The sequence below is a fragment of the Saccopteryx leptura genome, chromosome 1 (assembly GCF_036850995.1).
Source record: "Saccopteryx leptura isolate mSacLep1 chromosome 1, mSacLep1_pri_phased_curated, whole genome shotgun sequence".
NCBI lineage: Eukaryota > Metazoa > Chordata > Mammalia > Chiroptera > Emballonuridae > Saccopteryx > Saccopteryx leptura.
The window spans coordinates 267,805,591-267,833,583 of NC_089503.1; the positions used below are offsets into that span (position 1 = coordinate 267,805,591).

Genomic DNA, 27,993 nt, shown 5'->3' on the forward strand with positions numbered 1-27,993 from the left:
TGTTTCACAACCGTTGAACCTTCTGTGTGCTAAAAAGCTGAGGGAGTGAGCTGGAGCTGCATGAGGATGAAGGAGGCTGCAGGGACTTCTTTGGGCCCCTGCGTTCCAACTAACTGGGCAGGTGGCAGAAATGTTGGCTCTGAGAAAGTAAATGCCACCCACCCTGGCACACAAGGCTGTTTCTGCGAGCCCATGTGCTTATTTTTAGATTCTTCGTAGTCTTGCTTCTTCTCTGCCTGCTGTCTGCTCTGAGTCCTGAGACCCCTGCAAACCCCAGAACAGAATGCAAAGCCCGCCCTAGGCTCCCTGAACAGACCAAAGCTATCAGAGGAGCATGGCTCTGGTTGCCATTTTGATCCCCCAAATCAAGGCCATCTTTCCTCCATGATTGACACAGGAGACTTCTCTTACAGTTGCTTTGGAATTTCAGAATCCACTGCAGTGGACTACAAAGGCTCCTTTGGGTGCTGGCCGATCCTGCAACACTCCAGTGTGGGGAGTTCTTGACTCTGTGGAAGGGTCCTCTTGCTGTTGGGGGCTTTCTCTGTTGTCAGCTTTCCAGGGCCATTCTCTTCTTGGCTGACTCGGAGGCACCGGCTCTCTGCCAGGCTTGGGACTTGGTGCTCCCTTCTGACAGCTTATCAGCCACCCAGCACCACCTGGCGCCTTCTCTCTTGGCTACTGGTGACAATCTTCAGTTTATTGTCAGGGATTTGTTGTGTATTAAGCCATACATGGGTGATAAAGAAAATAAAATATGGAAACCATTCTGGGGGAACTTGACCTTCAGAGTTCGATTAGGGAAATACTGCCAATATATAGGTCATAGTAGCTCATAACTTACAAAACTGTAGTTTCTGCACAGTTTGTGATCTGCGCCAACATCTGGATGGTTAACTTGTGCCGGAACCATGCAGAACGTTCTCCTGCCACTTTCTGCTGCTCTTCCCGACCCAACACTCATGGGAGGCGGCCAGCAGGGTTTTCTCCAGTTTGCAGCTGAGAAGGTTGAAAGGGAGACGCAGAGAACACAGAAATGTAGTAACCACTTATCCATCAATGGTGCCCAAGCACTCACTGTGGGAGGTGGGGGGGCAGTGAGATGAATGAGAGAGGGACCCCTTCTGGAAGGGAAAGAGGGAGGTGGAAAGTAGGAAGGGTGGAGGGTGATAAGGGGTTTTGGGCGGGGGACTCAGAGGTGAGGGTGATGAAGAATACTGTGAAAGGAACTTGCTAATGGCCTTGTGGAAAGGTGTGACTGGAACATGCAGACAGTGGGGGATAGAGCCATAGAGGGAGTGGTGTGTCCTGACACTGGTGTGCGCCCTGGCGATGCTGCTTCGGGTACCAGTGCCGGTGTGCGTCCTGACGCCGGTGTGGGTACTAGTGTAGTGTGCGTCTTGACGCTGTATCTTCCAATACAGTTTGCTTTCCCTTCTGGACCTTTGGGTGCCTCATCTTTTAAATCAGAAAGCAGGACTAGATGACCCCCAAAATCTTGAGAGCTCTCTAATGAAGCAAATAAAAGTTCTTTTTTCTTTTTTTTTTGTATTTTTCTGAAGTTGGAAATGGGGAGGCAGCATGCGCCTGACCGGGATCCACCTGGCATGCTCACCAGGGGGCGATGCTCTGCCCCTCTGGGGCGTCACTCTGCGGCAACCAGAGCCATTCTAGCGCCTGAGGCAAAGGCCACAGAGCCATCCTCAGCTTCTGGGCCAACTTTGCTCCATTGGAGCCTTGGCTGCAGGAGGGGAAGAGAGAGACAGAGAAGAAGGAGGGGGGAGGGGTGGAGAAGCAGATGGGCGCTTCTCCTGTGTGCCCTGGCTGGGAATCGAACCCTGGACTCCTGCACGCCAGGCCGACGCTCTACCACTGAGCCAACCAGCCAGTGAAGTTCTTGTTTCAACTGGAATCACGTTTTCATGTTTTAAAGCAATAGTATTTAAAGCAGAGGTCAGTGTGTGTTAAGACAGTTTATGTTGTATCCCAGGCACACACTTATACACACAGAAGGGTGAAACAGCTCCTCTCGTGGTTCTGGGTGTAGCCTGGAGAGTTGGGATTTAAACGACTGTCTTTCTCCATAAGGTCACCTTGAGGTTTGGCCTCTGCCCTCCCTCCAGGCCTGTGCGGGGCTGGGACAGGTGAGTGGTCAGAGCTCTAGTGGATGTGTGAATCCAGATAGGACCCCGGGACCCAGATTGTTCAAAGCCAGTCTTCCCAAAGCCAAAGCCAGTCCTCTTGAGATAGGGCCCCCAAAGAGCTGGCACTTACGCACCATTCACCCCCTAATTAGGGTGATTACACATTCTAGTTCACTCCGGAGAGGCTGGTCCCCACCCATGGCTCCCATGCAGTGATGAATAGTGCCTCTGTTCAATTTCTGAATGTCGGGATTGGGACAGTACATGAGGAAGTCACTGGTGCCACTGGGAAGCTATGAGGATTTAGGGGAGCCCTTTTCACTCTTTGCTCTGTGGACTTTTGAGGTGACCACAGAGATGCAGGGTGTCTCGCCTCTGTGCTGCTGGGACCAGAGGCACTTCGGTTGTAACCGGAGCCAAAGAGAAATAGAGCTGATCATTTAGCTATTCCAGGAATGAAAAACATTTGGATGTTTAATGAGCTTTTTCAAGAGCCATTTGGTCTGCCTATAGATTTCTAGACATTTCTTTCACATCTTTAATGCCTGAAAAGCCAAATGTGAGTGAAGTTATCTTAGTTTATTAAATTAGATTACCAGTTAATGCAATTATAGAACTTCAGATCTTGGGCACGGTCCTGTGGCGCCTCTGTTAGCTGAGATGATCCAGTTAAGAGTTCAGTCATTTCCTGTGAAAAACCACAGTCCCTATGGAACAGCCTAGCTCTGACCGTTAACATGAAATGAAGTCATTTATTTGTTCAGTAAACATTTTCAAGAACCTGCTGTGTACAGTCCTTACATTACATTACAATGGAGGATACAAAAAACCAAGTGAGACCTAGCCCTTTGCCTCAGAGTTGAAGCCACACAGCCTTTTACCAGGATTTGGGAGGGAGCAAAAGATGTTTTGAGATCCTCTGTTCCACAATTTTACTTGCTTTTTCAGTTGCCCATTCTCAACTCACATGGCTGATTCCTTTGTAAGATATAACTTGTTCTAAGTAGCCTTACCTGATCAGATATTTGGCAGTCATCACATGGGGTCTTTGAAATCTCCTCTATTGAAGCACTGGGTTTAAAGAATCAGATAATTAATTAGAGCAGCTCTTTTCTACCTCGTGCCGAAGGCCGTACCAGTCTGTGGCTGGCCATGGTCATACTTTATGTACAGAGGGCCTTTGGTTTGCACAGATGCAGCCTGTTCCATTCCCAGAGCACTGTGAGGCCACTTTGTCCCTTGGGTAGTGCTGGCTTCTGCTGTGGGCATCGGACCGGAGCCCAGCGTAAATGATCAAGTCACTGAAAGTCTTGACGCAGACCATGCAACTGGGATGAATGCACTAAAATTGGGAGTACTGGTTTTGTGCATGGTGGTTCTCAAATGTTAGCAAGAATAAAAATCATCAGTAGGTTGAGACTCACGTTTCTGGTGCCACCTCCAAGAGGTACTGATCCTGTGGGTCTGGGGCAGGGCCTGGGAATCTGTTTCTTACAGACCCCAGGCTGGTAGTAACTTTGCAGGCCTGCTGACCACACTTAGAACCACTCATAAAGGCCAAGAGAGACTGCCCCTCACTTCAGTCAATATGGAGTATCATCCCCCTTCTGTAGTGCCACTCAAGGTAGAACCTTGAAGGCACGCACAGTGGTCTCCCATTCATGCATGCCTTTCTTGAGTGGTGGAGGGTAAAGTGGGCTCATGGAGTCCACTTCATGGAGTGGGGATGGTTCTCTGGTTCTCATGTTCAGATTCTCTTCTGTAGGTTGAGGCTGAGGCTGTGAATCGTTCCATTACCATCGCCAACCAGACCAATTGCCCCTTGTACATCACCAAGGTAATGAGCAAGAGCGCGGCCGAAGTCATCGCCCAGGCCCGGAAAAAGGGTAAGTGTGACCGGCTGTCTGACTGTCGGAAGGGAGAGCTTCTTTTCCAGCCCCTGTGCCAAGTCACCTTCCAGCATTAACCCAATTACAGCTGAGCAGGGCAGGGAGCTCTAGTTTCCACTGTTCTGTGCTGCAGCCTTGTCAGTGTCTACTTAATAGTCAGCACTGCAGAGTGGGTGGGCAGGCACGGGTCCCTCCTGCCCCCCTTCTGTAGAAAGCTTGGAGTTAACTGGATGCAGTGTAAGTAAACTAGTCACATACACAGATGACATCAGTCTCTGTCTGCCACAGAATCATCCTTCAGGGGAACGTTCTGTTGCATAATGTATTTCCCTTCATAGCTGGTAGTGATTTCTGCTGGGGTAAGAGAGCCTTGAGGGGGCATGGGGTGGGGCATGTTGCCCTGGATGTGTCATGTTTGGTCCTAGTGCTCAAGTTGCTCTCTTATTACTGGGAGTCCATCAGGAAGGTTCTTGGAAACTAATTTACTAAGTGCAGCTTCCAGACACTGTTCTGTGGACACCTTATCCATTATGGATGCAGCAGAGCCCAGCTGTAACCTGCCCTTGGCAGTGAGTTGGGATAGTCACACCATATTCTCTGTGTTTTTGGAGAGCCTGGTCATGCACAGTGGACTCTGAGGGAGGCTCTTGACCTGATGTGATGTGAAGATCTTTTTTTTTTTTTTTTTTTTTGCAGAGCCAGAGAGGGGGACAGATAGGGACAGACTGACGACAGGAAGGGAAAGAAATGAGAAGCATCAATTCTTTGTTGGGGTTCCTTAGTTGTTCATTGATTGATTTCTCATATGTGCCTTGACTGGGGGGCTACAGCAGACCAAGTGACCCCTTGCTCGAGCCAGCGACCTTGGGCTCAAGCTGGTGAGCCTTGCTCAAACCAGATGAGCCTGCGCTCAAGCTGGCGACCTTGGGGTTTTGAACCTGGGTCCTCCGCGTCCCAGTCCGACGCTCTATCCACTGCGCCACCACCTGGTCAGGCTGACGTGAGATCTTAAAGGGTCCTTTGTCTCTCCTCTTCTTTCTTTCCTTCTTCCCAACAATGTTCCCCTCCCTTTGCCTCTCCGGATCTTTCCATTTCTCCCCTCCTGCTCTGCTTCTCTCTTCATCCCTGTGTCTCTTTCTCTCCTTGTCTCAGTGTCTCTTTTTGGTTTCTTTCTTATTCTCCTATCCCTTTCTTTCTCTCTTTCTCTCCCTGTTCCTCTTTTTCTGTTAATAAGGGAGCAGTTTGGCTTTTATGGTCCAGTTTCTAGTTTTCTGTAGGATGGTTCTGCATGGATAAGGGGGACTAGGATTTCTCCACTGATGGGCAACTTGAGGCAAGACCTAGCTCCAAGTGCCCAGCGACCCCTGAGTCAGTCGGTCCCTAGGGAGGATGGCTTCCACATGGCCTTGTCCTGGGAGCCCTCTGGGGCCTCTCTCCTCGAGTTCTAGTTCACATGGGGCTGTACTGCCATCTTCCTGGAAGCCTGTCCTCCCCCGGCAGCTGGAAGGAATTACTTTTTTGAAATAAAAGCACATTCACCTAAAATAGCATCATCTGCTCAGAATCGGCTGAGTTGTTTCTAGGAAACGTTGTGGGTGATGACTGCCAGTGACCCTCCCTCACCTGGGCCCCCTGCTGCCCAGGTGCCCATTTGTAAAACTGCAAGGCACGGTGGGAGTCGCCTCAGCATCCAACACTAGTCACAGCTGTGGCTTCCGTGTAGCGGGGGACAGCGGGCACAGTGTCTGCCATAGGGAAGGTGGGGGCAGCTTATTTCATTGGTTTCAACAGCTGTACTGTACTCAGGTGACAATAAGAAACAAAAAGTCACACAGTTAATGTAATTTTAATACAATTAAACATTCAATTCAATATAATTTAAAAACTAAAGCCTAGTTTTTTTAATTCAGCCTGACTTGCCCAAATTGGAAGATGGAGGAGTCAGGCCACTCACCAGTCCTGGGTTGGGGCAGGTGGAGCTGGGCCTGGTCTGGGCTGAGGAGCACTGGGCTCTGGGCCAGCCCTGCCGGGTGTGCTGGAGATCCTTCTTCCTGTGCCTCAGCTTCCTGCTGTGAGGATGTTATTACACAAACCAGTCCTCTACTGCTCTGCCACCCGGTGCCTGATGATGTCCCTCCATTGCCTTTATGACTTTGGTCCTGTGTGAATGTTTCGGTGTGAGCATGAAGAAGGGACTACCTAAGTCTGTTCCAGAGCCTTCCGACTGTGAGCCCCACCTGGGCCCACATCATGTTCCCTGGGTGGCTCTTGTGTTCAGGTTCTTGCACTCATTTCTAGGCCTTGAGAGCTTGTGTGTTAAGGACCCCGAGCAGCCAGGTATTTCCAGTGCATTCAGGCACTTCTATGTTAGAAGGAGAAATCCTAGCTGGCTTTGCAGGCTCTTAACACTCTCTGTCTTGTTATAACTTCGTAGCGACTTTGGGAGATGCTCCAGCAAGGGTTTTGTACTATGTTTTACTTTGCAGCTGAGTAAATGGAACCTCAGAGCTGGTGAATGTAGAATTGGGCTTTGATCATTGCACATCTGTGAATATCCGTGTTAATATCTGCGATCGGCAATCTCCTTCTAGGGCCGATGCTCATATCACCTGAGCTATTTTTAGTGCCTGAGGCTGTTGCCACTGGCTGTGGGAGGGGAAGAAGGGAGAGGGAGGGAATCAAACCTGGGACGTCTGCATGCTGGGCCAACACTATCCACTTAGCAAACTGGCCTGGGTGGATTGAGATTATTTTAAAACAAGAAATGTTGTGACCATCTTGTATCTGTTGAGGTTTAGTTCCTCAACAACCTGGGGAAACTGAGGCCTGACACCAGCACAGTCATGGACTATGTGGACCAAGAAGGAAAACAGTATACAGCTGTGTGAAGCATTAGCACTGTGGGATCAGTGTCCTGTCCTGGATCACATGCCAGGTCCGCTGCACTAGCACATGGTGCTGGGCAGGCAAGGTGTCGTCTCTAGGCTTCATTTTCATCAAGGGAAGGGTAGTAAGTGACCTAGCACACATGGTGATGGTGATGTTTAAGAGACTTTGTTCATAAAGATGTATGTAATAACTGTGCCTGCTACTCTACAGATATAAGAGTGAAGGGCTGGTGGAAGAGCAAGGAAAATTGCCTGTGGACCAGGGCAAAGGTCTTCTGCTAAGGATCCTTTGCTCCAGCTGGGTTCTCTGGCCCCCAGAAACCACAGTGAGGCCAGCTTTCTGCTGATCTATTTCTTCATCTATAAATTGGAGAGATTTTCTATTCATTCAAGAGCTATTACTATGTACTTTTACTAAGTGGAACTTCAGGCCCCTGTGCCTCAGACGAGAACTGGTCCCAGTGTTCAGCTCCTTCGCTAGACAGGGACGGACACAGGGGCAGAAAGTCACAGTGGCAAATGGTTAGTGTCACAAAGAGGTGCAGCTCAGGGAGGTTGGAGCGAAGAGGGAGGCACCACTGTTTACAGACACGAACCGCCCGTCTCAGGCTGGGCGACCGGATGCACCATTTCTTTGAAAGTGGGAGCTGGTGAAAGGTCATAGCCCTACATTTTCTTCTCCTCCTGATTCTGTGTGCTCCCCACCCAGAGACCTGCTGATACTAAATCTAAAACGGGGTGCATGTAAATGAACCCACCACAACCACACGTGTCTCCCAGAGACAGCCTTGCAAGCGCTGCCGTCTTCACCCACCGCTGGCAGCAGCCTGTTCTTCAGACCGGGGGAGGACGAGGATACCCTGGGCAACTTTTACTCTTCAGAGGAACTTAGACACTGGCTGATGTAATTGGCTCACATCACGAAAGAGACACTGAAATGTGGAAATTACCTTGTCCTTGGATACTTCACCCCATGACAAATAGAACCCAGGGTTTTTGAATCCCAGCCAGCTTACTTTCCACTGAGGGTCCGTGTGCGGATTTCTCTGGAATGGCTCTCTTCAGGCGGCATTTGTCCACATGTGAAACTCAGAGTGGCTGCTGGCTTTCCGTGTGCGGACGGTGGCGTCCAGGCAGAGTGCCTGGCCTCGTACAGCAGACAGCCTTCTCTGTCCTCTTCCTCACCCAACCCGCCGTGCAGAGGCAGAAATGTTCAAAACAGCCTGACCTGTGGTGGCGCAGTGGATAAAGCGTCGACCTGGAAATGCTGAGGTCACCGGTTCGAAACCCTGGGCTTGCCTGGTCAAGGCACATATGGGAGTTGATGCTTCCTGCTCCTCCCCACCTTCTCTCTCTCTGTCTCTCTCTCTCTCCTCTCTAAAAATGAATAAATAAATAAATAAAATGCAAAAGACAGAAATGTTCAAAACATCCGGTGGCTTCCTGACCAGGTGGTGGCACAGTGAATAGAGTGTCGGACTGGGATGTGGAGGACCCAGGTTCGAGACCCCGAGGTCACCAGCTAGAGTGCGGGCTCATCTGGTTTGAGCAAAGCTCACTGGCTTGGACCCAAGGTCATTGCTTGAGCAAGGGGTCACTTGCTCTCCCCCCCCCCCCCCATCAAAGCACATATGAGAAGGCAGTTGATGAACAAGTAAGGTGCTGCAACGAAGAATTGATGCTTCTCATCTCTCTCACTTCCTGTCTGTCTGTCTATCTGTCCCCCTCTCTGTCTCACAAAACAAAACAAAAACCATCTGGTGGCTGCCCAGGGACATTGAACCCTCGGAACCCAAACCCAAGACAAGACTTCCCTTGTCCTGCAGATCATTTGGAATGACTCAGATGTTATGAGAAGCACGTGGGGCCATGAGGACCACCCCAACTTGAGGATGAATCTTTAATGTGAAGCTAATGCACATCCTAGGAACCTTGGACCCAACATGGGTTGGTTTGTGCATGTCATAAAATCTTACCAAAATCTGTTAGGGCTTTTCAGAGAAATAGAACCAAAAGAAACAGAACACACATACATTTATGCGTATATATGTGCATATATACATATGTACATATGGGAGGAGGAGAGAGAAATAAGTCTTCAGGAGTCTCATGCAGCTGTGGGCACTGGCAAGTCTGATATTGGTGGTGGGTGGGGGGCGCTGAGGCTTGGTGGCTCGGGGGACAGTTGATGTTGTAGCTGGAGCCCCAGCACAGTCTGGAGGCAGAACTTCCTTCCCAGTCAGATGCCCTCACTTTCTTGCAGCAGATGCTGAGGCTCTGGGGATCAGTTAGCACTGTAACCAGCCTCCGTCAGGGTGTAAGTCTGGGTTTAGTGTCCAACCATCCAGACCCCTGAGACTGTGGCAAAGGTCTTCCTTGGACAGACCTCAGAGCCTGGGTCTAAGGAGGCCGAGTTCATTCCTTTGTGGTGAGGTGCATGTTCTGTGCGCCAGCTGTGCACCTGACTGCAGTTGTTCCCCACAGAGTGAGATGAAGGCCAAGGTCAAAGGCACCCACATGTGTGGGATTCGGGATACGTTCCAGGAATCAGGCTCCCCTTGTGCCCAAGTTCCAAAGAAGGGCTGAAAAATAGATTCGGGTTGAGGATGAGCCAGCAGCGAGTTACGGGAAAGTCAGGAAATGGATTATGCTTGTCCAAGTAATTTCAAAGACCAGCAAGCCACTCTTTTTTCTCCAAGTGGTTCTGCTCTCTTAAACTTTCTCATGACAGCAAAACCTTTAGGGTTACAAGTGCACAGACCTCACACTTGTGCTATGACAGAGCCAGTGGGACCGCCAGGCCTGTCTGTGTAGAAGAGCTGCAGACAGCAGAGAGCCCGTGAGAAGCATGGGCTGTTGCTGGGTCCTGCTCAGCCATGTACAGTTCCTGAACGGACCTGGCAGCAGCCAAAAGCCCTCTCATCATGTGGTGGTTTTCCTCTTCGGGAAGAGCTGGAGCTATCTGCATGGCTGCTCAGCTGGCTCCTCAGACCCAGTTCTGCCTGGGAGGCTTCGAGTAGGGGAAGAACCTAGGAGGCCTTCCAGGTGATTCTGAGCATTGCCCTTTTCCTCCTCTGGGCTTCCTTGTGGGTGAGGCTTCCCCTGGGTCTGGAGCCCTCCCCCCTGCTTCTGGCTTGTTGATTGCCCCAAGTAAGTGAGCTGCCTGCTCTGGCCTCACAAACTCCTTGGCTGAACAGGGACTCCTTTGTGAAATTCCTGAGGCTGGGAGGGGCCGGCTGGGAGGAGCCAGCTCTCAGTGTGGCAACTGCAGTATCCCAGTTGTTGTGATTTGTTATCAAGAGATAATGCCTTGAAAAGGCTTGGAGAGGAAAGGAGACACATTCCTGACTGAGAAGTGTTTTGCCCTGAGGACCCTGTGCCTGGAGAACTGGAAGCTTGGAGGGACCACAGTAGGGCTGGAGATAGGCCTGTGGTGGAAGGAGTCGGGGGAGCTGAATTCCTGGTGCTGGGGAGGCTGGCCTGACATCAGATTCCAGCTCTGGAGCCTTTAATTAAAAATGACACCCTTGAATCACATTTATTGAGTGCTTACTATGCCCAGGCGGATTCATTTTCTTAAGGTGTCTCCATCTAGTGGAGAATCAAAAAAATTCAAAATGGGGTGGTTAGCCTGACTAGGCGGTGGCTCAGTGGATAGAGCGTCAGACTGGTATGCGGAGGACCCAGGTTCGAGACCCTGCAGTTGCCAGCTTGAGTGTGGGCTCATCTGATTTGAGCAAAGCTCACCAGAATGCTTGGCTCACCCAGGGTTGCTGGCTCGAGCAAGGGGTTACTCGGTCTGCTGAAGGCCCGCGGTCAAAGCACAAATGAGAAAGCAATCAATGAACAACTAAGGTGTCGCAACGAAAAACTAATGATTGATGCTCCTCATCTCTTTCCGTTCCTGTCTGTCCCTATCTATCCCTCTCTCTGACTCTCTGTCTCTGTAAAAAAGTTAAAATGGGGTGATTATTGGATTCCTGGATTAGAGAAAGGAATTGAATTTTGGGTGATGTTAAAGGGGAGGTCAGCTTTGTCAGGTGGCAGAATCACAAAGGGCATCAGATGTGTCTGTCAGCAAGGAGTTTGCTTTCGTCCTTGAAGGCGGAATGCTTCCTGGGAGGGCTGTTTTCAAGAGAAGCCTCTGGGAGGCTATGTTTAGGAAGATCGTCAGGGAGTGTCATGGAGACTGATTGGAGAGGTGGGGAAAAAGGTTGGGAAGGCAGAAACTAATGTCAAGTCTGATTGAGAGGCTCTGTTGGAATGAGCCGGGGGAAACAGTGAAGGCCTGATTGAAGGGGGGTTGTGTGGAGTCGAGGAAAGGATATATTTTGGGCATTAAAGTGTTGGCATTCAGTGAATGTAAATGATGTCCACCTTCCTGCTTATGCATGAATGGCAGAGAAGAGAACATGATATTCTTTTTTTTGTATTTTTCTGAAGTGAGAAGAAGGGAGGCAGGCAGACAGACTCCCACATGCGCCCATTCGGCATGCCCACCAGGGGGTGATGCTCTGCCCCTCTGGGGTGTTGCTCCATTACAACTGGAGCCATTCTAGCACCTGAGGTGGAAGCCATGGAGCCATCCTCAGCGCCTGGGCCAACTTTGCTCCAGTGGAACCCTGGCTGCAGGAGGGGAAGAGAGAGACAGAGAGGAAGTATAGGGGGAAGGGTGGAGAAGCAGATAGGCGCTTCTCCTGTGTGCCCTGACCGGGAATCAAACCTAGGACTTCCACACACTGGGCCGATGCTCTAGCACTGAGCTAGCCAGCCAGGGCTAACATTCATTCTTGACAATGTGTTAAGTTAGACTGGGCTCTGGAAGCTCTGAAGTCTCAGTGGTGTAATTGTGCGAAGTTCTTTATTTCTCACTCTTAGTCGTCTGTGAATCTGGGGGCGCTGAGGGCAGCTCGTTCCTGGTGGTGACTCAGGGATTCATGCTGTCGCTGGGGCAGATCTACAGTTGCTCTCAAATGCTTCTGCCCCTTGATATCACATCTAATTTTCTCTCAGCCCATTAGCCAGAACTAGACACTGTGAGGGAGGCTGGGAAATGCTGGGAGAGCAGGGGGAGTATTTGGTAAGCAGTAAGGTGAAGTTCGAGATGCCATGGATCACCCCAAAATAAGAGTCTATATAGCACTTGGTGCGTGAATACAGTCTGAGAGAGTTAATAGATTTGAGACTCAGCAGTGTAGAAGGTGGAATGTTTGGAATCACCCAGGGCTCTGTTTTTCAGCCACTTGGGGACCAGTGAAAGTAGGAGAATGTTTCGGGGACTGCTAAGGCAGAAGCACCCTGAGCCTAAGTGAATTTGATTAAGATCACTGGGTCTGTAATCTTCATACAGCATCAGGGTAGTTAACATTTTCATGGACCAGCACAAAATTTCTGGTAGACTGGTCCATGAATTGGTGGTTGGAAAAAAACACTGACCTATCCTGACCTGTGGCAGCATAGTGGTTAAAGCATCAGCATTCCACCTGGGATCTTGAGGTCACTGGTTTGAAACCCTGAACTTGTCTGGTCAGGGCACATGCAAGAAGCAACTGCTGAGGGTTGATGCTTCCTTCTCCTCCCCCTCACAGTCTCTCTTCTCTCTTCTCTCTCTAAATCAATGAAAAGAAGGAGCCTGACCAGGTAGTGGCGCAGTGGATAGAGCGTTGGACTGGGATGCAGGGGACCCAGGTTCAAGACCCCGAGGTCGCTAGCTTGAGCACGGGCTTATCTGGTTTGAGCAAAAAGCTCTCCAGCTTGGACCCAAGCTTGCTGGCTTGAGCAAGGGGTTATTCCGTCTGCTGAAGGCCCGCTGTCAAGGCACATATAGGAAAGCAATCAATGAACAACTAAGATCTCGCAATGAAAAACTGATGATTGATGCTTCTCATCTCTCTCTGTTCCTGTCTGTCCCTGTCTATCCCTCTCTCTGACTCTCTCTCTGTCCCTGGAAAAAAAAAAAAGGAATAAAAGGAAAGAAAAAGAAAACCACTGACCTAGGTGGAGTGTGCTGAGTTAGAAGAGCAAGGTCTCAAGGGAGCACACGCTGGATTGGGGACTTTGGTGGCTGGGGTACTGACCTCCTCAAGCATCAGTGTCCTCACCTGTGAGATGAGGCTGGTGGCCTCTTTGAAGGGTGGTGGGTGTCCTTGACATGCTGCTGGGCTGGCTCCTCCTTTCTCCCTTGCTGCGTGGTCCTCAGCTTTGTTCTGTGTGTCAGGGGCTGTGGTGTACGGCGAGCCCATCACCGCCAGCTTGGGAACCGATGGCTCCCACTACTGGAGCAAGAACTGGGCTAAGGCTGCTGCGTTTGTCACCTCCCCGCCCCTGAGCCCCGACCCCACCACGCCGGACTTTCTGAACTCCTTGCTGTCCTGGTGAGTCTTGGTGACTTGTTGGCACTTTCCATCCTCAGCCTTTGCTCAGACCCAACATGGCCTGGCGTTTTACAGCCTGGTGGGCAAAAGCAGGCTTGCAAACCAAGAGGCCCTTGTTCTCCAAACTCAGGTCACTGAACGGGAACAGGGTATTACCACTTTGACACCATTCTGGGGGGGAAATCAGAATAAAAACTTGGAGCAATTTGAAAGTCAAGCAGAAGAGATGAATGAGATATCCAAAGGACTGCACTGTGCTGCAACGACCCCCACCAGATACCTCACAAAATAGGGTCAGGTGCTCAGCATTGGAATGAAGCTTCAGTGTCCTGTCACTTCTCCCCGATTCCCTGTTCCCTGAGGGAAGGATGGGTTACTTCAAAAGCTATCAGTGGCCTAGCACATTAAAAAAAAAAGAAAATATTCAGATATGACGATTTAAAGTCAAAGGTTAATTAAAAGCCAGTTCTATGTTTTCCTTCTAGTGGAGATCTCCAGGTCACCGGCAGTGCCCATTGTACCTTCAACACCGCCCAGAAGGCTGTAGGGAAGGACAACTTCACCCTGATCCCCGAGGGCACCAATGGCACCGAGGAGCGGATGTCTGTCATCTGGGATAAGGCTGTGGTAAGGAGCGGCCGCCTCCCTCCTGGCTGGTCTCAGCTGTCCCCCGCCTCCCTCCTGGCTGGTCTCGGCTGTCCCCTGCCTCCCTCCTGGCTGGTCTCGGCTGTCCCCTGCCTCCCTCCTGGCTGGTCTCGGCTGTCCCCTGCCTCCCTCCTGGCTGGTCTCGGCTGTCCCCTGCCTCCCTCCTGGCTGGTCTCGGCTGTCCCCTGCCTCCCTCCTGGCTGGTCTCAGCTGTCCCCTGCCTCCTCATCTGAGCACCATGTACGCCTTGGGATGACAGTTGAGAAAATTCTAGAAGCTAATACTTGTGTGACAATATTTCTTGGGTCTTGGGATCTAAGACCCCTCCTTCTGTAGGTTATTTCTTCCTAAATAGTATACCCATCTATATGTTTTAATCACTATCATCTAAGATCGGTGGAGACTTGAAAATGTGACTCTCTTGATCAGTCTGGAAAAAGCTTCCTTAGCAACTTGGTGACTTTCTCTATCTTTTAGTCTTGGAAGTGGACTCGATTTCCTTCAAAGTGCTTTTTAGGCCTCACCAGGCATAGCATTTCTACCCACTGCCACCACAGGCCTCTGGCAGACCTGCTTTGAGCATACAATGACTTTAACGACCTTGTGACTTTTTCATTGTCTGTGCTTTAAATCGTCATATCAGGAGAAATTTTCTATTTCTTAGTGAATTTTTTTTAATCATGCAAATGAAATATCTTTATTCCAGAGAATGGAAGTGAATAAAAACTACTCATAACACCGTCTTTCAGATTTAATAACAATTAACTTGTTGGCCAGATGTCTTTCCATTTTTTGCCAATGCAGGAGCACATATATGTGTATATGGTATGTATGTGTGTGAGTGTAAGTAACACGGCATCATACGTACTGTTTTGTCACCTATCTTATTAAGATGATATGTCATGGAAAGTCTCCACATCCTTAAACATACTTGAAAACCTTGTTTTTTAATAGGAGGCTATTTTCATTTTAATGTTGTACTATAATTTGCTTGCAATTCATTGAACATTTATGTTGTTTCTAATTTTTTTCCCCATGTAGGAAAAGTTGTTATCTCTGTTTTGACAGTTGTTTGGTGACAACTGTTTAAGTGGTCTTGAAACTGATTTTTAATTGCATGTTTATAAGTTGAGGAATTGAACCATGTGTAAGTGGAAATCATTTTCTTCCATGACTGAGAAGTTACACCTGCAGTGAAATTTTATTTTTCTTGTGCAGAACGCAAAGACTTGGATTCTGAGAGCCTTGGAGCATGGGAATGCAGAAGCAGTGTGCAGGTCTAGCCCTGCCTTGCACTTTTCTGTCTTAATGTCACCAAGCAAGAGTTTCCTCATTGGCAATACATAGGAACAGTGAAATAGCTTTTTTAAATGGCATCTGCAAGTGTCCTTCTGCATAGTGCCTTGACAAAGTCACTGCATCCCTCCCTCTCGGGCTCGTCACGCACAGAACACTACACTGAGCAATTGCTTCCCCTGATGGAAGCTTCATTTGTTCTTCCTCGTTTTGTTCTAGGGGAGAACACCCTTGGACACAGCTTTCATTTGCTTCTGGGAGAAATTTCCAGAAGTGATATTTTTAGGTCAAAGGATGTGTGTATTTTTTAAGCTTTTGCTACACCTGTTGTCAAAGTGACTTCCAGAGAGATTGCATCGGTTTCTATGCCGCCAGTAGTGGATGACCTCCCCCAGTCTCCTCTATGGGTCCAGATTGGGGTTATCATCAAAACCCCCCAAATGTTGCTGATTTGATTGATGAATTTTGTTTTACATTCAGTTGCTTCAGTCACTGATTGGAGTGCATATTTCTGTCATGTGCATGTGGGCCTCTGGTATGTTTCTCTTCCTCCTAACACGGGCTCATTTTCTCTGCCCGATTCTCTACTAGCTTTAGGGTGGGTTTTCCTAACTCAGACATGTGCAGCCACACCCTTGAAATCTGTACTTCAAGGGATGCAGAGCACAGGTGGTAGAGAAGAGCAGGTGCTGGAGGGACGTGAGGGAGCGTGCCTGGCCCCTGCGGCTGTGGAATCCCAGGTGGGGTGCTGAGGCTTCTAGGCTGGCTGGCTGGACCTGCAGTCTCAGTCTGCACCTGTATCGTTGGAAAGGACGGTCACTCAAGCCACCTGGTGTTTCCTGAAGAGGCATTGCCGCCCAGTCGGCTTACTTTTTTTTTCACTTTGAAATAGTTATTGATTCAGAGGAAGTTGCAAAGATAAGACAGAGAGGGCCCGTGTACCCTTCTGTCATTTCCCCCATAGATGCATCTCATGTCGTGGCAGTAAGATACCAATAACTGGAGGTCGACGGTGGTGCTGTGTGTGTGTGGATCTGTGTTATTTTGTCCTGTGTAGAGGCATGTAGCCACCGCCGCAAACAAGATACAGATGTCCTTTGTCACCACAAAGGCCCTCTTCCTGCTGCCCCTTCAGAGTCACACCCACCCCTCCCCCCTAGAGGGATCTCCACGTCATTCCTACTCTGTTTATTATCCCTGCAACTTGATTATTTTGAGAATGTTGATATAAGTAAAATCATATAACATGTGGCATTTTCAGACTTGTTTCACTCAGCACCACCTTATTGTAAGCTGCGTTCCCCCTTCTGTTTTTTGACGTGCTTTTGGTATGTGTGTCTGTGTGTGTTACACTCTTCAGGTCAGTGGGAAGATGGATGAGAACCAGTTTGTGGCCGTGACCAGCACCAACGCAGCCAAAGTCTTCAACCTTTACCCCCGGAAAGGCCGCATTGCTGTGGGATCCGACGCTGACCTGGTCATCTGGGACCCCGACAGCGTCAAAACCATCTCTGCCAAGACCCACAACAGTGTAAGGCTTGCTAACGGCATGGACACAATCCAATCAGTGGCACAGTCACAGAAAGAGCCAGAGCCACGGAGGGTCCCCAGGATTGGAGAAGGGAACTCACTATGATAAGAACGAGCTTTTCCCCAGGAAAAAAATAACTTTTCTTTTTTTCTTTAGTGAGGTCAGTAAGACTGCCAATAAGTTACTCTTATCATTTGGGAGTGCCACAGCCTCTTTTTTTTTTTTTTTTTTTTTTCACAACCTCTCTTTTGATAGAGGTCTTTATTTATAGATCGTCAGAGCCTCCGGGCATGTCAGGACATTAGAAGCTTCCAGAAGTCTGGTCCTATTCCATCGTTATAGTATTACTTCTCATGGCAGTGCCTGGTGCAAGGGACCTAAATAAACACTCCTTAAACGCCCACTGGGCACATTTATTCTTTTAAGTCATTGTTTCTCATGTCAGGGTTGCTGTATAGAAACTTAAATGGCAGATGTGCTTATTGTTCTCAAGGAACAAATTGACTTTGACTTCTCCCAAGTAGAAGAAATATCCCCCGTAGCCATTCTGATATGCTTTTAGAATCTGGAGTTTTGGGGTATCTCTTGTCTTTTAGTCTAGATTACAGAGTTTGGGGATACCCTGTCTTATTAATGGGACCCTGGGCTAGTGACTTCATGTCATGGGTCAGGCCCCTCAGTTGAGAATGAGGGATTTAGACGAGGTCTCTGAATGTCTTGTGATTCAGTAATGTCAGGGGCATTAGGCAGAGGGTTAGAGGCCACTGGTTCTTTTTTTTTTTTTTTTTTTTTTTTTTCAGAGACAGAGAGAGGGATAGACAGGGATAGATAGACAGGAACGGAGAGAGATGAGAAGCATCAATCATTAGTTTTTTGTTGCGACACCTTAGTTGTTCATTGATTGCTTTGACCGCAGGCCTTCAGCAGACTGAGTAACCCCTTGTTCATACCAGCGACCTTGGGTCCAAGCTGGTGAGCTTTTGTTCAAACCAGATGAGTCCGCACTCAAGCTGGCGACCTCAGGGTCTCGAACCTGGGTCCTCGGCATCCCAGTCTGACACTCTATCCACTGCGCCACCGCCTGGTTAGGCGAGGCCATTGGTTCTTCATGGAGAAAAGTGTGTGTGTATGTGTAGATGTATCTCTCTATATTGATACAACAGATATAATATTGAATAAATAAGGATAGAGGGGGAGCTTTGGAAAAGAAATGGGCATAGGACAGAAGTGTTCAGTCAGCAACTCCTGAATCTTGAAGTGAATTCCAGTTCCGAATTGAAAGCTGCTCAACAGGGAGTCTGACTTTAGACAGCCCACCCCACCAGCCAGGGCCAGAGTACTGGTACCTCCCGGGGACAACGCTGCCGAGGGGAGTGGGGGCTCCTGGCATTTCTCCAGGACAGCCCTGGGCCTTTGCCGTTACTGTCCACTCCCGTTGGGGCAAAGGGGTTTGAGGTGGGGGCTCACCCCTAGCTTTTGCTGGCACCCATTGGTGCTGGGATAGTGGGTGCCTCCCAAGAAGGTTGCTCAGCTCTCGGTATTTATTTACTTGTTTATTTATTTTAATTCAGTGAAAGGAGGAGAGGCAGAGACAGACTCCTGCGTGTGGTCCAACCAGCATCCACCCAGCAAGCCCACTGGGGTCAATGCTCTGCCCATCTGGGGTATTGCTTCAACTCCCACTCTTCTTAGTGCCTGAGGCAGAGGTCATGGAGTCATCCTCAGCGTCTGGGGCCAACTTACTCCAATTGAGCCATGGCTGCAGGAGGGGGAGGAGGGGAAGAGAGAGAGAAGTGAGGAGGGAGGGTTAGAGAAGCAGAGGAGCATTTCTCCTGTGTGTCCTGACTGGGAATCAAACCTGGGACATCCACAATGCTGGACCAACACTCTACTACCAAACCAACCTGCCAGGGCCTCGGTGTTTATATATAGTTGACTTTCCCCTCCTTTCCCACTGGTTGGCACAGCCTCACAGCAGAGCTTCACAGCCACACCCACCTGTAACCTAGAGCAGGAGCTCTTGGGGTCCAGAATGGCTTCTTTACGGGCAGAGGTCCTAGGGTCCTGCCTGCTGAAGCCCCCTGTAGTCAGATGCATTTGACATCATATTCCTTTCCATTTACTTTTTTATTTGGCCCTTTCAATAAAAGGATGGTATTATTATACCAATTGGGAAGATAAATAAACAGAGGCTTAGAGAGCTTAAGTCTAACGTTACATAGCTATTTTGTGGTAGAGCCAGAATTAGAACCCTAAATTGTCCATGGCTCTTCCCTGCCAGGCTGTATATGCAGCCTCTGGGTCAGGGTTAGATGGAGAAAATGCTTCCCTTGCTTTGCAGAGTCCTTGCCCCAGGGGTAACATATAGGAGGAACTAGACTCTTGATGATGCTGCAGATAACCTTGCCACTGGGGAGCTTGCATTAGGAGTCAACCTGGTAGAAGAGAGGATGTGAAGACAGATTCGGCCCTGCAGGCTTTCCAGAGCTATCACACTGCCCTGCCTTCACCTCCAGGCTAAGGAATGCTCACTTCCTAAGCGCCTCTTTTCCGGCCTCACCTGTTTCAAAGAACCCACAGCCAGCGTGCCTTTGGGAGAATACAAACAGGAGGGTTTCCTATCACAGTGCTAATTAGCTTTATTTGGAGCAGTTAGCTAACTATCACTGACAGTCTGTTGCTAAGCCTCTGCTTGGGTTTTTCAGGCATCCAGCCAGATGAGGAATTCCAGAGGTCTGTGGATGTAGGTTAAAAATGTCTGTACCTGGTGAGGGAGAAAGCTGGAAGGCCCATGATCTCGCAGGGTGGGCTCTCGATGCCAGAGGAGCTGTGGTGTGAGGCTGCACTTATCAACTTTAAGTCACTTAGAGCCCTGGGGCTGGTTCCTCCACCTTTTCCTAATGGGGGCTGGCTCAGAGCTCTTGCGAGAGTTTATGATCAGCCACTTCTAGGCAGCTAAACTCAATATATGTGTCTTCTTAAAATGTCTTTGACACTAAAGTGCTTGAAATCTTGTTGGGGAAGTGTAATAAAAAAACCCCGACAGTGAATGAGAGGATGTTTTCTAAATGCCCACCGTGTGCCAAATAGCCTGCCAGCTGCTCTTGTTTCTTTTGTCTCTCATGATCCTACCCTCATTCCTGCAAAGTAGGCTCTTTCCTTTTTATGTATGAGGAAGCTGAGGCTCAGATGAGTGTAAGCGACTTGTCCAAAATCACACAGCTGGCAAGTGATAGACCTGGGATGTGAACCCAAGGCAGATGGCACTGCGTCTGAGGGTGTCTCCATCCCTCCAGCTAGCGCAGAGGAGTCTGGGAACATAGACCGGCAGCTGTGGGGAAGTGTGGCAGAGACGGGGCCTGACCCAGCCTTTCAGGGACGACAGGCACCCACTCAAAGGTCATTTCAGAGCTGATAGAATCCTCTCACGGGATCTACAAACATAGGATGCTTTTGAGTCGTCATTGTTACAAACCCTTAGGAGGGAGGCAGCCGGGACACTGTAGTTCTGAGGCAGGGCTGATGCGGTCTGCCCGTTGTCACATGCCTTCTGGATCCCCCCAAATCTAAGATGCCATTGATTTTGAGATATCTCATTAGTTTATGTGCCACCGTGAAGGAAAAATGCAGCCAAGATGAAGAAGGTAAGAGAAGACCCCTGTAAAGTACGCTCTGCCACCCAGGGCCAGCCTGTGCTCGGCATGGAAACGTGAGAGCTGAATCTGCCACGTGGGAAGGGGTGGTGAACATCTTGTAAGCCTTGACCTTGGTTTTGGGGACAGAGAGGGAAGAATGCCTCTGTAGAGAATATGAGAAAGGGAAGCTGAGTCATGCAAGTTGGAGGTCTGGGTTCCTGCTGCCAGCAGGGTCCAGGAAAACCCAAAGCTGAGAATTTAATGTCAAATAGATTCAGTGTGGTCATCCTCTAGGCCAGAGGGAGGGGCAAAGCTGCATGCTCCTGGCGAACCCAGTCTGCACAACAGCAACCAGCTGCACAGAGCCAACTGCTGTAAGACACATTCCGATTCAAGGAAGAGTGTCTTAGAATCGATGAGAGGCTTGGGCATACACACTGGGGGCCCTTTCCTGCTCCCTGATGCCTCTGCCTCATTCCTTCCTAGCTTCAGCAAGAGTCCTTGGAGTCTCAGAGTAGTGCTGCCAGTTCGTCGCTGCTGTGTTCAGTCTGCGTGGCTGCATTTGACACATGAGCTGAGCTGCGGAGCAGCTGGAGCTTTTCCCATGCTCAGCAGCCAGTGCAGAGCAGAGGCGCTGTCCCGTGCTGATAGCCTACTCTGAACCCCACCACCACCACCACCACCACCACCTCCACCTCCAGCAGCCCAAGCTGCTCTTTATGGTTGGAGCTGCCTATGAATGCTTCATTCCTCAGCACAGACATGGGGCCTGTGAACAGGGCAGTCAGGAAGGAGCGGGAGGCCTTCTGGAGTCTGGGGAAAGCCTGGCTGTGCCAAAGCTCCAGGGAGAGACTGGTACAGGCAGCCTTGTGCGCTGAGCACCGGGTCCCTGATTTCCAGGCTTGCTGTCTGGCACAGATACATCACCCTTTCGCCCTGGAATGCTTGAAACCCAAAGGACCACTGCATGTTTGGGAAATTAAACCTCAGATGTCTTTTTCCTTTTTATTGACTATACTGGGGTGACACTGGTGAGCAAAATCACACAGGCTTCACGTGCAATCTGTACACTAATGTGTGTTCACCACCCCAAGTCAAGTCTCAGTCCATCACCATTTATCGCCCCCAAACCTCAAACATCTTATGAAGGCAAGCCTCTTAAATTATCACAGACCTTTCATTTGAGGACTTCAGTTTAACTACATCGCTAACGGGTTGGAAAACCAGACAAACCAGTGGGAAAACCTACTTGTGGATGGCCCATTTCAAAGTTAAATTTAGAACTCCGTCATAGAAAGCCTTTGGCATTTGAGCCCGAACAGAGCTTGAGTTGGAACAAAGTCACTGCCGATGGCAGGGAACCCTTTCCTTATGTTCGTGTAGCGTTTACAAATCCTCGCCTTCTTCCATCAGGAGAAGAGGCCCATGTCCTAAGCAGGGAAATGAAGACATGGAGGTTGAGTGCCTGCTGGTATGGTCAGTGGGGACAGGGACTCCCGCTCTGGGCCTTTCTCCATGGGATGACGGCAGCGGGCGCTACCAGCCTGGGTAAATCTAACCAGAGTGGCAGGGTGTGTCCTCATGTTTTCTGCACCCCTTTCTCCAGGCTCTGGAGTACAATATCTTCGAAGGCATGGAGTGCCGCGGCTCTCCCCTGGTGGTCATCAGCCAGGGGAAGATTGTCCTCGAAGATGGCACCCTTCATGTCACCGAAGGCTCTGGGCGCTACATCCCCCGAAAGCCCTTCCCTGATTTTGTTTACAAGCGTATCAAGGCCAGGAGCAGGGTGAGTAGCTCTGGTCTTAGGAATTGTTTCGTCCGAGATTACATTCAGTTTCGTAAACCTGTCTTAAGCACTTTTGAGTCGAGATGAGTATGGAGTACTCGAGGATAAAGGAAACATGGTCTGGCCTTTCTATTCCTGGACGTCCAGAGTACTCGCGGAGGAGTCAGCTGTGTCGGCAGCCAGACTGAGACTGCAGCATGTGCTCTGAGGAACTTCCAAGGAGGGACCACTGCTACGCAGTCAAGGCGAAGTGTCCCAGGGAGAGGGCATTTTGAATTGGGTCTCAGAGGTTAAGTAGAAGTTTGACAGGTCTAAGGAGGGAGGCAAGGGAATCGTGCAGAGAGCACATCATGAGCACGGACAGCATGTGGTGTATTCGGGGCATGGTGAACTGTCTGTACCTCTGGAGCTCAGGGTCGTGAGGCCTGATGAGTGGAGCTGTAAGGGAATTAAAGGGGGAGTGAGATTGGAAAGGAAGTTTGAGGCCAGATCTGAACATGAGACTGGATCCCTTTCACAGTATGTTTGGGATTCCTCTAGTTTTAAATGGACTTTTTTATAGGGTAACTAGTCACCCATGACCCACCTTGGGGGATTGTTGGCCTAGAATCATAGAGGTGGTCCCATGCAGGCATCTGTCCCTGCCTTACCACCCACAAAGAGAACCCTCTATCCCTAGATATCACAGGCCTCTGTTGTAGCCTCTGTGCCTTCCACGTATAGGGAGGGTTGCCAGGGAGCTTCCTCTGTGATGTGTCCTGAATTGAGGGCTCACGTGTTTTGCAGCTGGCAGAGCTGAGAGGGGTTCCTCGTGGCCTGTACGATGGACCTGTGTGTGAGGTGTCTGTGACACCCAAGACAGTCACTCCAGCCTCGTCGGCTAAGACATCTCCAGCCAAGCAGCAGGCCCCACCTGTCCGGAACCTGCACCAGTCTGGATTCAGCTTGTCTGGTATGGTTATGGTTTGGGGAGGGCCGAGTTCTGCACGAGGCTGGTGAGTCAAGAGTCACTTTTGTAGGAAAAGCAGCAGAATGAATGATACTGCTTCTTCCCTCTTTTCCCAAAGCAGGAAGCACTAATATGACCAGAGATATAATTCACAGCCAGTGCTGAGTTGGGTTTCAGAATCTTTTTTCTTTTTTCTGTGACAGAGAGAGAGAGACAGAGAGATAGACAGATAGGGACAGGCAGACAGGAAGGGAGAGAGATGAGAAGCATCAGTTCTTCATTGCGGCACCTTAGTCTCCTTAGTTGTTCATTGATTGCTTTCTCATATGTGCCTTGATGGGAGGGCTACGGAAAACCAAGTGACCTCTTGCTCAAGCCAGTGACCTTGGACTTCAAGCCAGGGACCTTTGGGCTCAAGCCAATGACCATGGAGTCATGTCTATGATCCCCACATTCAAGCTAGTGACCCTGCGCTCAAGCCAGATGAGCCTGAGCTCAAGCCAGTGACCTCGGGGTTTCAAACCTGGATCCTACACATCCCAGTCTGATGCTCTATTCACTGCGCCACCACCTGGTTGGACGGGTTTCAGAATCATGACATCGGTTTATATCACATATAATGGCATGATGCATACACACGTTGTGTGCAACACCCAGTATATTCTGGGGACATCCTTTACTATGTATTATAGCCATCCTAAAAAAGGCTGTGGTGGTATTTCAGGATTTCTCTCTTCCCTAACACATGCACTACAGTTGACCCTTGAGCAATGTGGGTCTGAACTGTGCAGGTCCATTTATATGTGGGATGGGCAGAGCATTGCCCCCTGGTGGGCATGCCGGGTGGATCCCGGTCGGGCGCATGCGGGAGTCTGACTGCCTCTCCATTTCCAGCTTTGGAAAAATACAAAAAAAATAATAATAATAATAATAAAATAAAATATTAAATAAATAAATAAATACAATTGGCCCTTTGCATCTGTGGATTCAACCAAACAGGGTCAAAAACAGTATTTTCGCATATTCCCAGTTGCAGATTTTGAAAAGCAGATAAAAAATACTGGTTTTGGTCCACATTTGGTTGAATCTACAGATGCAAGGGGCCAACTACAATTAAGTTTTTGGGGAGTCAGAATTATGTGCATAATAGTTTTGACTGCACTGGTGGTTGGTGCCCTTAGCCCCTGCATTGTTCCATGACCAACTGTATACTGTCTTGGTCCAGTTTGTGGACCTCAGCAGTTTAACTTCATAGTCCAGGTGCTCTCTAGTCGTGCCTTAGTCTCTTCATCTATTGAATGGGTATAATAGTAGTAGCTGCCGTATGGGGTTGTTGAGATTAAATAAGTTAATATGCATTTAAAGTGCTTAGAGTAGAGCCACTGAGGGTTGTTCGCTATTTGCTTGCATAAAATTTTGTGATTTCAGGGACGATGAGAGGAAAGGGTCAAGACTATAGAGCTTCCTCACTTGAAATTCCCCTTCCATCCTTCCTTTGGCCCCTGACTAGACCCCTTCTACTTTTCTAGCCCCCCAAGCCACAGGAATGTGTCCCTATTTCTACATCAGGTTAAACAGCTAATTTGGTGGGGTTTTTTCTTGTCGGAACATGGCCATGTATGCCACATATAGATTACCCATTTTCAAAAAAATTAAAAATAATGAACCTTTTTTTTTGTCATAAAATGAAATGGGCATAATGATGTCTGTGCTTCTTAGGTCACCAGGCTGTTCAAATATAAGGAACCACCATTGCTCCTACTTCTGTCTAGAGTTAGATGAGTAGTAGGGGGACAGCACACTGACTGACTAGCAGAATAAGGACAGGACGTAAGCGGAGCCTGCTGAAAGCTGACACGAAGTGTTATTTTATAGTTTTATCTTTTCACGTAATGGGTTGAGCTGGCTTCTGCAAGCACTGCTTCTACAGTCTGGGTCTTTGGCCACCTTGAGCCCATCCCGTCCTTGTAGTTGAAGCTTTCAGTGAGGTTTTGAGAGGACAAAGGTTTGGGCCTGGCCCCTTTGCTCCTGACCTGGGCCGAGTTGGTGTAGAGCCGTAATTAACGCCTGTAACTGTTTTTGACCACCGCCCCTCTTTCCTCTCCAGGTGCTCAGATTGACGACAACATCCCCCGCCGCACCACCCAGCGCATCGTGGCGCCCCCTGGTGGCCGTGCCAACATCACCAGCCTGGGCTAGAGTTCCAGTGCCCGTTCCACTTGTGGATGGGGATGGGGGATGGGACACCTAAGGACATTCTGAGACTTCCTTCCTTTCTTTTTTTTTTTTGTAAGAGCCTGTGATAGTTACTGTGGGGCAGCCAGTTCACTGGACTCCCTCTTGGGCCCCACACTCCATCCCTCACTGGGTTCACGGTTTGGCTCACCCACTTCCCTACGTATCTACAAATACCACACCACATCTGTCCACCAACCCCACATGGGGCTGCATCCAACACTCAGACATGTGAAGCAGTAAATTACCATGAGGCTGTTTTCCATCTCAACAACCTCCGTTGTACTTACCATCTTCTTTTTCATTAGTAGGGAAGATAAAGTGAATTGCCCAGAGCTGCCTTTTTCTTTTTAAATTAAAAAAATATTTTTTTCTTTGTGAGGTTGGGGAGGGGTGGGTGGGGGAGGGAGGAGAGGTGTTTTTTGTTTTTGTTTTTTTTTAAATACTAAATTGGAAAGCCTAATTCAATATTAATCCAAGGGGTTTGAACTGGACATCCTAATGATGCAATTATGTAGCCATCAAGCTGACCCACAGTGGTTGACAAACTCACATGTCCCTCCTGAGAGGTTCCAGAATGTCCCGTCACCATTCCATAGTCTTTTGGCTCAACTGTTGAGAAAGGGCAGGTTTTCTTTTTGGCCTAGATTTTGCTGCAGATTAAAATCTTTTGAGGATTGTCTTTCCTCACTTAACCTTCTCTCTCTCTTTCTCTAGCTTTCTAATTTGTTTCACGTCTATAGTTTTGTGTGTATTTCCTCCAGCCCTGGTCCTGAGACACTGCTTTCCCTCTTTCTCCCGCTGCCTTTTCAGATGGCTAGGGCTACCATTCTAATGTGGTCATGGGAACCTCCCCGGGAGGGTGCGCACTTCGTCATCACCACCATAGTAAGCTGCTGTCCTTGTCCCTGGAGGACTGGTGCTACCCACCCACCATCATGAGGATATGTGTATGAGTTTGAAACACTCTCCAGGTATAGAGAAGGGCCGAGGTACCCACCCACACCGTCCCAGGTGGCCCAGAAGGGACCCAGAAACAGTGCCGAGATGTAGAAGTCTGAGTCTATAGGACATGAGAGTTTTCCCCTGTGAGCAGTATTCACGGTTAGACAGGATCGAATCTGTAAATTGAGCCCCCAAACCTAAGTTGGCCAATTAGCCCCTCAGGCCCCCACCACTCAGAATTGTTGAGCTGGTGGAAGTCAGGCCCCAAGTTTCCTGGCTAAGTATCTTTTGGGGTTCCAGAACACACTTCTCACTTTGGGGGAAAAGTAATGTTTTTCTTGACCCATTATTTCAAAAGACATCCTGCCACATAGGGAGGCCTTTTAAACTCAGAAAATTCTTGGGAAATTGGGCTTAAGGTCCATTTTACATTGCAAGAGGAAACATCCATTTAATGAGTGATATGTCACATCAGAGGTGGTGTGGGGAGAAAACCTTACAAGTTAAATGTGGCCCCTTAGAGACCGAAGGTGATCTGTGTCAACATCTTCCCTCTGCTCGTCTCAGTGACTCTTCACTAGCTGCCTTTGTGCCTGTCCCTGTCTTTGCTGATTCATGCTGCATTTCCTTCCAGGTGTATTTACAGGTCCTCCTAGGCGATGTTCTGTCTGCAGGCTTTCATAAAACCAAATGTGCTTTTGTAAAGCATCACAGAAAAGTAGGTCATTCCATCCTTCCACTTGTCTCTCCACACATTTGGCCTTTGGGGTTATGATTAGGGTTTATTTTTTGTCGTTGTTTATTTGTTATTTGAAAAGGAAATTGTACTTTTGAAGAATAATTGGTTAACTTAATATATTCACTTTTTTTTTCTCACCTGCACTTAGCATTTGAACCAGTTGGAAAAAAAAAATTTTTTTGTTTCAATTCTAAGAAACACTTGCAGCTCTTTTGTGTTCACTTGCGTCTTCCTGTTTTTTCCTGTACCAGGTCATGGTCCTTTTTTGGTTACTTGGATTGTTTTTCTTAAAGCGACTTAAAACCTGAAGATTCCCGCAGGCTGTGTAAGCATGTTTACCTGTTGGCTTGCTTTGTGTGTCTGTTCAATCAATGTCATATGTAAATGCTAAAATAAATTGACAGTGTCTCAGAACTGAATAACTGCAGTGACTTGATGCTCTAAAACTGTAGGATTTAATACTAGATGGTTTTTAATCCTTGGAATTGTGATTGTGACCCATGAGTGGAGGAACGTTCAGTGCTAAAGCGGATCATCATGTGTGTAGCCAGAAGAGTACCTTTTTTTTTTGTAACCGCTGTCTTAATGGCAAAATAATTATGGTAAAAACAAAAGAGTCTCGTGTTTATTATTCCTTAAGAATTCTGTGTTATATTACCATGGAACGCCTAATAAAGCAAAATGTGGTTGTTTCACGGGTGTGTCTGTGTTGAGATGTTCAAGAGGCAGCTGCTTGGCCTGGCAGAGCTCAGGCTTGGTAGTGCTGAGTGTCAGAAATTCATAGACTATCCTAAAGACGCCGGAAGCACGCTGCGAACCTGACATGGGACCTAGGAAGTGGCTGGGGCCATACAGGTTAGTGTGGGTGACCTCTGGGCTCAGCCTGGCACATCCTCATGCTCTATGGGGATGTGGAGGGTGAGAGACTAATGTGTGT

At 48.8% G+C, this 27,993-nt stretch overlaps 1 protein-coding gene across 3 annotated transcripts in view; it reads left to right on the top strand.

Annotated features, from left to right (window-relative positions):
• Positions 1–27,751, top strand: part of DPYSL2 (dihydropyrimidinase like 2) — a 115,265-nt gene extending 87,514 nt beyond the window's left edge. For all 3 annotated transcript variants that reach the window (XM_066352151.1, XM_066352152.1, XM_066352153.1), the window contains exons 8-14: positions 3,910–4,030; positions 13,139–13,295; positions 13,781–13,922; positions 16,597–16,767; positions 22,009–22,188; positions 22,975–23,140; positions 25,245–27,751. In XM_066352151.1, the coding sequence (XP_066208248.1) occupies positions 3,910–4,030; positions 13,139–13,295; positions 13,781–13,922; positions 16,597–16,767; positions 22,009–22,188; positions 22,975–23,140; positions 25,245–25,336 (1,029 nt within the window). In that variant the 3' untranslated portion in view covers positions 25,337–27,751. The remainder of the gene's footprint in view (positions 1–3,909; positions 4,031–13,138; positions 13,296–13,780; positions 13,923–16,596; positions 16,768–22,008; positions 22,189–22,974; positions 23,141–25,244) is intronic.
• Positions 27,752–27,993: the final 242 nt, after the last annotated feature.